This window comes from Rousettus aegyptiacus, unplaced genomic scaffold (genome assembly GCF_014176215.1).
Source record: "Rousettus aegyptiacus isolate mRouAeg1 unplaced genomic scaffold, mRouAeg1.p scaffold_m13_p_2, whole genome shotgun sequence".
In the NCBI taxonomy this organism is placed as follows: domain Eukaryota; kingdom Metazoa; phylum Chordata; class Mammalia; order Chiroptera; family Pteropodidae; genus Rousettus; species Rousettus aegyptiacus.
The window spans coordinates 112,867,214-112,881,179 of NW_023416295.1; the positions used below are offsets into that span (position 1 = coordinate 112,867,214).

Genomic DNA, 13,966 nt, shown 5'->3' on the forward strand with positions numbered 1-13,966 from the left:
ACTTTAATTATTTACCATCAGAACAAATAGGTGTTTTTTTTTTTAATGAATGGTTTATATTTAACTCCCCGCCTTGCAGTCTTCTATATTGCTCAAACTTTCTTATTAGTAGTTCATAACTCTTGCTCTTTTCAGATCATAGTATCAATATCATTTCTGTTTTGCAAAGAGTTTTCTTCTTATATACAACTTGGTGTTTTACCTACTCTGTGGACTTCAAACCTATCAAAATATATTTGTGAAATAGGTGCTCCTCTCTCACAAATAGGTGCTCCTCCTCCCTCTCTCCCTTTCTAAAAATATACACCCAGACACAGAAATACACATTGTATTTGGTAATGAGCTCTGATATGAGTTGAATTGTCACCTACCCTCCCAACTTTCCACTGCCTCACCAGAAAAGAGGGATGTTGAAGTGCTAACCTCTAGGACCTTAGAATGTGACCTTTTTTGGAGATGGGTCTTTACAGAATCATCGAGTTAAAATGAAGTCATTAAATTGGGCCTTAACCATTATGTCTAGTGTTTTTATATAATGGGGAAATTTGGACACAGAGACAGTGTGCATAAAGAGAAAATGATGTGAAGAGACACAGAGAAATGATGGTCATCTACAAGCCAAGGAAAAAGGGCTGGAATAGGTCTATTCCTCACAGCTCTCAGAAGGAATCAATCCAGACACCTTAATTTCAAACTTCTAGCCTCCAGAACTGTGAGATCATATATTTCTGCTACAAACAATACAGTTTGTGGTGTTTTGTTATGGCAGCCCCAGAAAACTAACACAAGGCACAATACAAATTTAAGAAAGGAAGAAACTTGCTAATTAGATCATTGCTTTGATGCTTAGATATCCATACCTTGTCTTTTTCACTTCTGATAAAGAAAACTCAATTTTCGCTTTCTAAAGCATTTATGTTCCCGGAATAAACTTTTAAAACTTGTTTTATATAACCATGATGTAGTGCCTGGAGACCCACATTTGACTGAAAAGAGCAACCAGAGCCATGTATAAGACATGAGAAACAAGGCTCACTTGTAACCTGTAAGTAGACCTCTCTTCCATCAGCTGTCATTAAGCAAAGCAATTGGTCTTAGATTCTCTCTCTCACTTGTTGGGAGGGGTGGGGCAGCGGGAAGAAAAAGGGTGTGGAGAGTGGGGTGTAAATAAGGCAGGCAGAAGCTCCAGAGGGTGAAGATAAGAGCTTCAGCAAAGAAAAATAGATGAGCCTGGTTGGTACACATAGCTTCCCCAGACCCACCCACCTACCCACCCTTTCCCGAGCTCTATGCTCTGACGGCGGTGGTTGATGGCGAGTGGTGTGGAAGGGGCAGCTCCAGCAGCGGCTGCTTTGGGGGGAGAAACAAAATCTGAAGATCGGAATCGGAGGAGGGTGACTTCACCTTCAAGAGGGTGAGCTTTTCTGACCTCTCGGGCCAGCTCCGCTCCAGCCACGGTCGGCTTGCGGCGGGGTCGCGAAGCGCCGGCTGGACCCGCCCCGAGCTCCATGGTTTGCCCAGCCCCACGCGATGGTGACTCTGGGCGCCGAGGTTGGCGCCGGGCGAGCCCGCCGCTCGCAGAATGAAGGCAGGGAGCGCGGCCGGCGGCGGGAGGGGACCGTCTCCGCCACCTCAGCTCCCGGAGAAGCCGCCCAACCGCCTGAACCCGGAAAACGCCAACAAGTAGTTTCTCATTGGAGATGGGCGGCTCGACTGGGTGCCAGGACCCAGTCCAGCTGTCCGGAGAACCTCGTCCACGCGGAAACCAAAGCAAAACCACTTTTGTCTCGGTCTCGTTAAGGTATCTGGGGGCGGGAGCGAAAGTGGATGGTTTGCTGGGAAGGGCATATTGACCCCGCATCCCCCCCCCCCCCCAACTCTGTTCCGTAATAATAATGTGGAGGTGATTTTTTTTTTTTTTTTTTTTTTTGAACCCTTGGGGAGAGGTAGCTGGGAGACTGGAAATGCAAACGCCGTCAGCCAGGACTTCCAGCTCCGGGATCCAGGGGGTGTGCCTTCAGCAGCTTTTTCCCGGGGCCTCGCCCCTCCTAGAAAGCAACCCCCACCCCTCATCCCCGAGGGGTTTGTTTTTTCTTGGAAAAGGGGGGAGGATAGGGTGGGATGCATTTGTCACTTTTATTCTCAAAAATGGATCCTAGTTAGTCTTTTCCTTTCCCGAGTAATAATAATAATTAGCAACAACAACAATGTGAAAAGGAAATTGGATCAGGAAATTGGTCAGAGGTCCCCTTGGTGAAAGGCAACAGCAGGGAGATATTTTGCTCTGACTTATGCATTGTCTTTTGCCTGGTCCGTGAGGGAGAGTCGCGGTGAACTGAGAACAGGTCGCTCAGAGGGCATGCCCTGAGTGCCAAGGAGCAGCGGGCTGCCCGGAGTTGACCGAGGGTACGCGTGCAATGCGGGCTCTCGGCCGAGTTCCGGGGGCTCTCTCGCAATACCGCCCAGTCGCACAGAGGAGAGAACTCCCCCCTAAGGGAATTGCCTCCTGGCTAGAAGAGGAGGAGAGAGTTTAGGAGAGTGTTAGAAAGATCAGGACAAGGGCAGTGAATGGGGCAAGGGAGGGGGAGAAAGAGGGTTTAGGAGGGAGAGATCAGAGCTTGGGTTGGGGGGTGGCGAGGAGGATTAGGAGCTGGGAGCAGGTCAGACTAGAGAAAGAACTGAGGGAAGGGAGGGTGAGGGTGAAAAGATGAAGGAAGGGAGATCTGAGCAAAGGGAGGAAGGTGTGAGGCAGGGGAGAAGGTGTCATGGAAGGTCAAGGAAGACGTGGACTGCTACCTCCTCGGTTCTCTGGAAACCTGGGAAAGGTGTGAGGCTTTAGGCAGCGACGGGCTGGGCTCCGATTCCCCCTGGGAAAGTCGTTTGCCCCTTGCCTATTTGCCAACCCTGCATCTCGGGACTTTGGGGCTGAGAGTGGGGGTAGGGGTCACGGTACAGCTCTGACGATCCAGATCTTTAACTTGGCGCTGTGTTCGCCTCCCTCAGTCATGTCTGAGCCACAGAGATGGGCAAGATCGAGAACAACGAGAGGGTGATCCTCAATGTCGGGGGTACCCGGCACGAAACCTACCGCAGCACCCTCAAGACCCTGCCGGGGACGCGCCTGGCCCTGCTCGCAGCCTCAGAGCCCCAGGGCGACTGCCTGACTGCGGCGGGCGACAAGCCGCAGCCGTCGTCCCCCTCGCTCTCGCCGTCACCGCGACCGCCCCCACTGTCCCCGGGGCCCGGCGGCTGCTTCGAGGGCGGCGCGGGCAACTGCAGTTCCCGCGGCGGCGACCACCCCGCGGGCGGCCGCGAGTTCTTCTTCGACCGGCACCCGGGCGTCTTTGCCTATGTGCTCAACTACTACCGCACCGGCAAGCTGCACTGCCCCGCCGACGTGTGCGGGCCGCTCTTCGAGGAGGAGCTGGCCTTCTGGGGCATCGACGAGACCGACGTGGAGCCCTGCTGCTGGATGACCTACAGGCAGCACCGCGACGCCGAAGAGGCACTCGACATCTTCGAGACCCCCGACCTCATCGGCGGCGACCCTGGCGACGACGAGGACCTGGCGGCTAAGAGGTTGGGCATTGAGGACGCCGGAGGCTTGGGGGTGCCCGACGGCAAGTCTGGCCGCTGGAAGAGGCTGCAGCCCCGCATGTGGGCCCTCTTCGAAGACCCCTACTCGTCCAGAGCCGCCAGGGTAAGGCCAGAATCGCCCCCTCCCCTGCTGCTCCAACTTCTCCCAACTCCTTCCCCAACTTACAGTTTTCCATCAAGGGCCTTTGGGGGGGAGGGGATGGGGGAGCAGGAGAGAGGGGAGAGGAGAACAGGGATCCCTAACGTGAGATTAGAGGCCCATCCAGGGCAAGGTAAACTCAGGGACTCTGGCTCCCATCCTCCCGCCCCTCCTGACCTTCCTCCTTGTTCTCAACTCAAACGCAGGTTTACTTTAGCAGATGGGACCTAAAGGACAAATGTCGACTTCTCTCAGCAAGTCTGTGTGGAACCTTGTTCTGAAATTGGTATCTCGCTTCATCCTGATTTTTTTTTCTTTGTTGACTTTTGTTCCAACTTTTCCCTTAGTTCCTATGTCTTTCCGGGCTTTCAGGTCATCACCTTTTGACATCTGACTCAGCCAGAGCAGTGGCTCCAACAAGGGGTCTAATCTGAGGACAGAGGCAGGGGAAATGGAATCTATGGACGTGGCTGGCCTATGGGGAAGGGTGTGCCAGAGGTTCATTTTATGAAGAAAATCTTCTGTATATTGCTTGGGGCCTGCTCCTTCCTTCCAAGGGAGAAAAATGCTAGGATTGCTTGTACCAGTGAGTTGACCAGAGAGCACACCTGCATGCTGAATTTTGGGGGCTGGTGTATTTTTCACCTTTTTTTTTTATAGGTTGAAAGTGAATTAGTCACTTTGGCGATTCGAGTTTCATTCGATTTTCTAAATCTAGGTTATTTAGATTCTAACAAACTGTATTTTACTGTTTAGATTGTGATCCTCATCCTTAATTTTTCTTTTCAGTTTCTAGCTTGAGTGACAGCTTAAATTTAGTCCTTGACATTCCCAATGAATCCTTCAAAATCCCATGGACTATAAAAGTAACCAATAATGGTTTCTCTGGTTTAAAGGAAACAAAAGACATATAAATAACCAAAAATTATATAGTATGTGAATGATTTTTAATTATATGTGAGAACAGGGTACTGTATTTAGTTAAATCTTTAAGATTGCACATGTCTGCTTTGCTTCTGTGATCCAGAAAAGATACCCCCTAGGCACAATGAGAATTATTCTCCCAGCTTCACTTTGACTTCATTCTCAATACTGTCTTTGCTCGTTAGAAGTCTTCACATCTGAGATATTGTGCAGCTGTCTGTCTACTAACTTGTCAGATGATGTGCTTCTGATAGTACTTTAGAAGTATGAGAGTATATATTTTGTTTTCAGTGTGAAATAGAATATGAAGGAGATAATTTAAAGCATTGTTACCCTACTGGATCTAGTATTTAAATGAATACATAAATTCTAGTATGTCCGCATTCTCATATTTGAATATACAGTTCATAATATCAGCTCCGAAATCTCCCTTTTAAGACAATTCTATAAATTTGCCAAGAGTTGGGATTCGTGAAATAAAAACAAAAAACCCAAATAACTGAATATTTATTTAAATCAAATCTCAGACTTATGACCATTACAATTGTGGTTTTTTGGATTCCAGCTGAATGCCAGCCCCAGTGCTCTTTCCACTTGGAGGCTAAAAAGATAATCTGAATTTGTTTTCAGACTCATCATGTGACTTTTTTCTCCCTAGGTAATGTGCTATAAAAAAGGATATTTATTATCTTTCCTCATGATAATATAATACATTTTACTGTAGGACAGATTGCACAGCAAAAACTTTAATAAGAAAGTGTTCAGTTTTTATTATTACTATCAAAATTTATTCAATTGATTATTGGTCAAAGGGAAGACCATTAACTTGAAAATAGTTTTTTAAAAATCTTACTGAGATTTCATTATATCAATATTAAGTATTTGGCCTACAGCCATTTTAGGGGAGGAAAGAACACAGGTTAGAGATTAACACAAGATCAAAGAGCCATTAGCCGCAGAATCAGCTGAGAATCATAGATATGGAAAATGTCTTTAAGTTCACCTTGTGAAGACCCTTTATTCTGTAGATGAGGAGAATGAAGACTGCAGATGTTAAGTGATGGCCAAGGTCATACAGCAAGTTAAGAGCGGAGCCAAAATTATGCTGGAGATCTCATGACATCCTTCCCAGGCCCTTTCTACCACAACCACTGATTATAACTGACTGGTTTGTGAAATCTCTGTAAATTGTGCTGCTCTTGAGAGTTAATGCGGCCTAAGATATTCACTCACATTCTATTTTTGTAAGGTCATTTGGGACTTTTTTAATATATGTATTTCAGAACTTTGGCTGGTAGAATTTTCACCCTGAACCACCCCCACATTAGAGTAAAAATATAGGATTGAAATTAACTTCTTTAAATGAACCCTGTTTGAACTTCCCATTTTTTGTTGACCTTGATAGGCTATTTCAGATTGGCTTATATTTATGGGGCTTTTCTTTAGATAAATTCTTTTTTCAAATTACTAGGTTTACCTAAAAAAAAAAAAGAGTAATCAGAAGTTACCATTTTATTTCAATGTGATTTCGTGTGTTATATGAACACTTTTAGTTCAGATGATGGCCTGACAATTGTCTAACTAGGTCGATAAATAGAATTCCATTGAAAGATTGCTGAATGAAATTATATTTTGCATGGAAATGATTCTAGGAGACATAAATCTATTATCAAGTGGTTTGCTTAAACTATAGTCTTACTGCCATAAGTCTCATTCTCAATAGAAGTTAATTATTTAACTTTTATAAACATTCTTTTTTTATTAGTTCATCTTTTATTAATATATTTGAACAATTTAACTGTCTGAATTCCTTTTTCAATTTGTTATACCTGTTTCATCATTTATATCCTAAATTGAGATATTGGCTCAGTTATATAATAGATGTGCTTTATTTCTAACTTTTATGGTCTGAACTGACAGACTGAAATAACAGTGATAGCAACTGGATAATTAATTGAATTTTACAGCATTATCTTTTTGCCTTTGTTGTGATTGATATTTCACCCTCTATCTTTTTAATTTATGATGTGAATACAAATTTGAGAGGTCTAAATTGTTCCTGTTAATTTGATAAATAAGTTTATATTTTATACTTATGAATTCTTATCCTTAAGAATAGTATTCAAAAATAGAAATTTATAAAATTCAAAAATAAGTTGTCATGGAAACTTGTGGAGAAAATGAGATCAGGAAAGAAAAGGAGAGATTATTCTGTTGATGCTATTGAGTGATATTTACAAATAGTGAAAAGTAAGGATGTGTAGATGTACTGTGAAAATGTTATGCATAGTGGATTTTCAATTGAATATCTAAGTTTTAGAAGGAAATGAACTTTTATGTGCTTTCCTCTGAAGACATTATATCATAGGTAAGTGGACAGGAACCAGGAAGAAATTCTTTGATGGAACTTCTGGATTTGTTAGAAGTTAAAAAAAAAACAAATTAGTATAAAGGCAAAATATTAGAATCAAAATATTTGAAATATTTTGTTTCCAATATTAAAGAGCTGAAAGCAGTTATAAGTTTCTCTTTCTTCTTTTCATTTGTTTTGGGGAGGAGGAGGAGGGAGGCATTTGAATTAGTTTCTGTTTTAGAGTGTGGCCCTTCCTTGGCAACGTGACCTTTGATTACCTGATAGACCATATTTTTCACTTTAAAAGGAAGTTTTAGAAAAGAAAACCAAAAGAAGAACTGCCATGGAGTCACACTGAAGATGTGGTTGTTTTGTTTTGTTTTTTGTTTTTTTTTTTTGGCTGTGGGTCTAGATCATTTCATGTTTGTTCTCCTTTATCTAGTATACCATTATGTGCAGATCATCCTGTATACATGGATTCTGATAGTGAATCTATCATTTTTTAAATCATGAAAATATTCACTTTAAATTATTTTATTTCTACAACTTTAGTCCTTAAAACTACTAAAATTTAAATTTCGATATCTAGATTTAAATTCAGAATTGCACATATTTAATTTACTCTTTATGGGCCATTTTCTCCTCAAAACAAAGAAAAACAAGAAAAAAATGATCTAAGTAATTAGTGGCTAGCTATAAATGTAACATTTAATTTAAAAAAATGTAATAGGTAAGAACAACTTGAGTCATATATTAAGATAAAAGAATGTATTAATTCCTGTTTTATAAGTATTGCCCCAATTAAAAAAAATAATGGTTAAACATATCTTGTTTATAAAATGTTGTCAATTATTAAAATTTTTAGAACATATATTTATTCATTGACTATTGATTATGTAGTCACTCCAGACCAGAAACTGGAAATGCATGGAGAAGATATAGTTCTTTGCTTTAATAAGATCAGCACTCAGTTAAAATAAAAAAAATTCTTAAAGACATTATCTATTAGAGTTTAAAAAATTCAAAAAAATAAACAATTCTAGTGATATTTAAGATAAGTTTTCCTTAAAAAAAGCTCACATTGAAATATTGCCTGATGCATGCAGGAAACATTTATAAATGACGGTGTTAAGGTATTATTAGTTTTCATTTTATTATGAAAGCGTTAGACTGTTTCGATCTTGATTGTTCTTATTTCAAAGTGACTTATAGACTGTCCCTTTGCTATATTATTGGAAAATGTGTTGAAGGCTACACTTATACAAAACAACTGGATTTTGGGGGTGTGGTCAGGTGTCTTCATCCCTTTTACATTAATTAAAACTCATGATCAACCGGATTAACAATGTAAATCCAGCCTTCAGACCCTTGAAAAGAATCTGCTGTAATAGTTTGGTGTGTTTGCATTTGCCATATAAGCATCTAAGTTTCTGACCTTTCCAGGCCACTAATTTTATAGTTCACAAATACATTTAACTTTGTGCTTATATTCTACCATTGGATAAGATCAGAGAGCACTTAATTCAATAATCATTAAAAGAACCAAATGACTTCAATAATCAATTGCATTTTCAGTGGTATATTTGATCACAAACTAGATGACCTGATCCATTGCTGGGCTCTAGGTACATTAAAGGTAAATGCCATTGGACAGATAAAGTCTGATTTTATTTTTTTCTGTAATATTTTGCTCAGAGCTCATTTTGCAGACTCAAGTTGACAAAAGTCAATGAGAGTCAAATAAATTTTTCTTCTATGTCAAAAAGCGTATTTTCAAAGCAACTGAAATCAAGGAACTATGTAGGTTTACATAAAAATGTAGGCCAGCCTTTCCCATTCGAAAATGTATATCATTGCCAGTTATTTTTTCTACTACAAATAAAGTAAATGCAGTTTTTGGGTCTCATATTTTTTTTGAACTTCTGAGTCGTATATCCTTTTTATTATGGCAACCTTTAAAAATATGTCTAAGTGAAATAGTAAAGAGCACTAAAAGACTGTTAAAAGATAAACATAGATCTCCGAAAAAGAAATACATAGTGGCAACATAGTCTAAATAACGACCATCAGTATAGTATATAAACTTAATTTAATTCTTCTGGAAGTACAAAGGGCTTTTCTTTTGAGAAGAGTAGTGAAGTTATTATTTTTTTTTTTTTTTGACAGAATAGCACTGCTTTTTTGCTTCTCTTATAGGTTGAAAGGTGGTGATTAATTTTAATGCTGTGTAGTCAATATTTTCACAGAAAGTGATTAAAATGTAGGTGTAGGGAGGAGAAGAGATCAGGAGTAGAGACTATGTGGAAACAGCATGGAAAAATGCTTGGATTGGGATCCATGAAACCTATGCTCTAATCCTGATGTCACCACTGGCTGTGTGACCTTGGAGAAGTCATTTAATTTTTCTGAGCCTTGATTTCCTTTGCCTTATTCTTAGAAAGAAAGAAAGAAAGAAAGAAAGAAAGAAAGAAAGAAAGAAAGAAAGAAAGAAAGAAAGAAAAGAAAGAAAGAAAGAAAGAAAGGAAGAAAGACACATTGAATTAGATAGTATCCAAACTTTTTTCCAGCTCTACCATTTAGAGGTTTGGAAGAAAAATGAGGATACTTATTGCTACAGATCCCTGGGGTTGGAGTAGTATAGGAACATGTGTGCACCCATTTTAACTGTACTCTAAAGACCATCACACTGATAAGGTAAGCTAGCATCAATTTTTGTTTTTGTTTTTGTTTTGCATTTATAACTTTCTGCCCCTTTTCCCTGCTACAGCTGTTGGGTAGCTGCTGCTCTTGTTACCATAGAAACAGGTTAGCTCCTAGCTTCCTGTTTCCATTGAAAACAGCTTTCTCTCAACAACATATTGATTTCAGGAAATCTTTTGCTGTGGCTCTGTCATGAAACCCATAAAGATGATCAGCTCTGTCGTTCCTAAGTCTAAGATTCAGTACAGGTGTAAATACATCCACCTACAAGGATAACTGATTAGATAATTTCATTTTTATTTCCATTTGAAAAGTGCCTTATCAAAGACACCATCTTTTCCCCCTTCCCCTAGCTTGTACAGAAGGGAAAATTTTATTCACTTGAAGATTTACAGATATGCTTGACATATTTAAGTATTTACAAAATAGTGTCAAATTATTCAGTTCTGATCTCTTTCATAAACCATTCTATTAGATTTAGCATAGAGAATAGTATACTGTCTAGCACAGTTTATAAATTTATGTTTTAATGTACTCGTTAATGAATAATATTTTGAGATAAATATATATATATATGTATTATGTAGTGATCCGCATTTCTCTTTTGAGAAAATAGTTTTTCTATTTCAGGATATAGATATTTACATGAAAAGGAGATATATTCACTGTCATAACATAGATATATACTCAGGAAATATGTTTATAAAATTTTTATATGGATGAGAAATGGAAGAGACATGTAGGAATATGGCTTAAAGTTTTGATTGAGAACATTAGTGTGTGTGTGTACATGCACATGTATTATATATATCCAAAATATGTATGCTTCGAATAGGATTAGTGACTAATATAGATGACAGACTTCTGGTGTTCGCGAGACTTAGAATTGGAAGGAAACTGGCCATCATCTGCCAAAATTGCCTCATTTTACAGAGAAGACAGCTGCCTTGTTTGTAGCTATGGCTAGTTAGTGACAGCAGCAGGACTAGAATTTAGGTCTGATTTTTGTCACTTTTCCCATTCAATGTTGATTGCCTAGTCTGGACTGTGTTTAACACTAGATGCACAAATATTAGCTCATGGGAAGCAATGAGCCTGTTAAGAATAGTTAGGTTAAGGTCTGCCCTTGTCCAGGTCCTATTGTTCAACAATAGCAGGAAATTGTAACTTTATATCCAGATCCCTCTCCAGATGCAGCCTTCTATTGATGCTTTTCCTACCAGTTCTACATCTTACTGTTCTACCACCTTTAAAACCTCAAAATGAACTCACCTATGCACTTAACCTCCTATTTATTTCCGTCAGCTTACAATCTCCATGAGAAGATCTACAGAAGCCTTAGCTCCCAAACCAAGCCATGTATATTAGGCTTCAGGAGAGATTTAGATAATTAAGAAATAATGTCTATGTCCACCTTTATTCTTGTGTATGTGTGTCTTTTGTAATGTGTTTTTCTACTCTTGCTTGATTTATCGTCCTTGGAATTTTTTAATGCAATCCTGGTTCAACCTATTGGTGATGGTTAATATGTTTTACAGAGCATTGTCTTCTCACATGTAATTAAGCTGTTTGGGTGGGTTTACACAGGAATAACTGGTGAATTAAAGCAGTGAAAGGTGTTTGGAGCTGTTCTTAAGATTTGCAAATGAATTTGGATGTTGTTGTGAGTTCAGTAAATACAGGACAGAAAAACTTTTCCTTGAATCCTTTTTTAATGGGTAGTTAGCCAAAGTTGGTGTTTACTGTACTGCGATGAAATGTAAAGCAACATTATATTTTGGGGAGTGTCTGAGAGGATACATTTTACAGGAATCAAACTTGGGCCAAAACGTTGCTGGTAATATCAGAGAAAAAATATTTTGTAATTGCTACAGTTACCCGACTAATCTCTTCTTTTGAAAGTTGATAATGATAAGGACATCTGTGTAATCTGACATTTCCTCAGTGTTCCATGTGTTAAAGAAAATCCTATGCAGACATAGGCTTTTGAAGACCCTGGTGGATTTGCTGTCAAATCTTAGAGCTTTGCCATTCTTTATGTATCTGACAACATTGCTGACATTTTTAAAAACTGTAGCAAAGGTCAAGATAGTCATTCTGAGCAAGTGTTCTCTGATTTAGTGTCATCAATGAAAGGTATTTCCCTTTGAGTTGTCTCTCTGGAGAGAGTCCTAGTGATAAAAATATGTTTTTTCACCAGACATTCTCTTAAACATTACTCATAATTTGTAAGTTGTTAACTAAATGATAAAAGACAAATACATTTCTTATAAAATTAGATAATTTTAAGTAATATTGTCAATATATTCAAACAATATTATTAATTCTAAATTTTAGACATGATTATGAATTTTGTTTAAGTAAAAACTATTAGGACCAATATAAAGTTATTTGTTGAGTAAGTTAGATTAGTTTTGATGAAAGAGCCAGACATTGTTTAGAACTTAGGTAAAATTTGTGTCTATGTTTGCATATTATATAACAGAAATTCAGATATGAGGTTGCTTATTTTAATATTTTCATATTTATTGATTTAGAATAAAATCCTGTTTCCTAAAAGTAAATATTGTATAATTATATTGGAAAAAATAGCAAGGTACTCTTATCAAGAATAAGTGTCCTCACTATTTTGACCTATTAATTTCAATAAAATGAATAAAATTGATATTTTAAAAAAACAGAATAATACAGTTATTACAGTTTGATTTATCATTTAAATTGTTCTACTTCTCTAGGGGTGAACAATAAGAATACAATTATGAAAATTATTAAAATGTTTTTGAGTAGAAAATTGACAGAATAGAGCCTTAGCTAACTCTTTTCTGTGCAAACAGAATCTGAAGCAGCAGGTAGTCTTTCATTTATTTATTTTTTAAAGCTATTGGAACTTTATTATCAGGCTTGAGTGACCTTTTGCCGTCATATAAAATGACTAGTGGGTTCATCAAGTTGAACAGTTACCATATTTGTATCATGATGGATAAACATTGCTTCCTAGTTTCATACTGGTGTTGACTATGCTGTGATATTTAGAGTACAATGTTAGAGATACAGAATTCAAGCAAATTAGTGAAATCAAACATTTTAATGTACCAAGAGGCTTCAATGACATTTAAATTTATTAGTCTTGGAGCAAAAACAGAGTTAAGTGCCTCTATGTTTACTGTGAATCCAGTGCTCAATTTTTAGTTGTAACATGTGCATGCTATCAGCTCCTCAGTTCTTTTTTAATTTGCTGATGGTTTCCAAAATCTGTTCATTTTTCTATTTATGTATCAATCATCAATTTACTTCATCTCTGATTTCTCTATCTTAGATGGTGTCTAGATACCATTTGTTTTCTAGAAAAAAGTGTAGTTGTCAGAGTACTTAATGCTGCAGTGCTAGATTTATCAACAACCTTTTGTGTTTCCTCCACCAAGGCTTGTACTGACTGATGCATGTTGTCACTAGGCATTAGAATATTTTTCTCTTAGCTAAATAAAATAGAAGAGAATCGGCTATGAAGAAGAAAGATTTTAAATGCTTTTGAATTCCTCAGCTGACAATTATTGAGCTTTAACTATTGACCAGGACTAGATTAGTATTGAGAATGCAAGAAGGGTTAAAATTTGGCATTTACAAACTTAAAGATACTTGTGTTCTGTTGGAAAATAAAAACTGTCCATAGTTACAATATAATGCAGTAAACATTATAACAGAGATACTGGCATGGTGCGGAAACAGACTAGGACCCACTATCCTATACAGTGATGGTATTTTAGTTACCCTTCCAAAAGATAAGTGTTTTCTAGCCATCAAGGGGAAGGTCAGCAGAGTAGTGTGCAAATATGGAGGCTAGACAGAGAATCCCATGCCATATAATATGTGATAATAGATGGACCAGAAGGCAGGAGATCATGCTTGAAAGGTAGGGAGAGTTGAAACTGGGAATAAAGAGACCTCTGGGTTTATAAATGAGATTTCCTGATGAGTTGTAAGATGCTCAGTCCAAGGCAGGACTGAATACTCTTATTTTAGTTAATTCTAAATAGTGGTTATGAAACTTAGATTTGCCTAAGAATAACAAGAGATGATCACTAAAATTTTGAATTCCCAGGTCCCACTCCAGAGATTCTAATTCAGGAGGATTTGGATAAGATTCAGATCAGGCGAACTCTTTAGGGCTGTAGTTGGCTACTGGCTCAGTACATGCTAGTGCTCTAATGTGGCTGCTCCAAAAGCAAATACAATTTAACAATGAATTAGGAGAA

The 13,966-nt window shown here is 38.5% G+C and overlaps 1 protein-coding gene across 11 annotated transcripts in view; it reads left to right on the forward strand.

Annotated features, from left to right (window-relative positions):
- Positions 1 to 1,000: 1,000 nt before the first annotated feature.
- The window catches only part of KCNC2 (potassium voltage-gated channel subfamily C member 2), a 167,661-nt gene continuing 154,695 nt past the window's right edge, over positions 1,001 to 13,966 (forward strand). For 4 of the 11 annotated variants that reach the window (XM_016125430.2, XM_016125425.2, XM_016125428.2 and 1 more), the window contains exons 1-2: positions 1,164 to 1,801; positions 3,004 to 3,700. In XM_016125430.2, the coding sequence (XP_015980916.2) occupies positions 3,023 to 3,700 (678 nt within the window). In that variant the 5' untranslated portion in view covers positions 1,164 to 1,801; positions 3,004 to 3,022. Of the gene's footprint in view, positions 1,046 to 1,163; positions 1,802 to 3,003; positions 3,701 to 13,966 lie in introns of those variants that run through there. The other 7 variants (XM_016125429.2, XM_016125431.2, XM_016125432.2 and 4 more) reach the window with 4 other exon arrangements.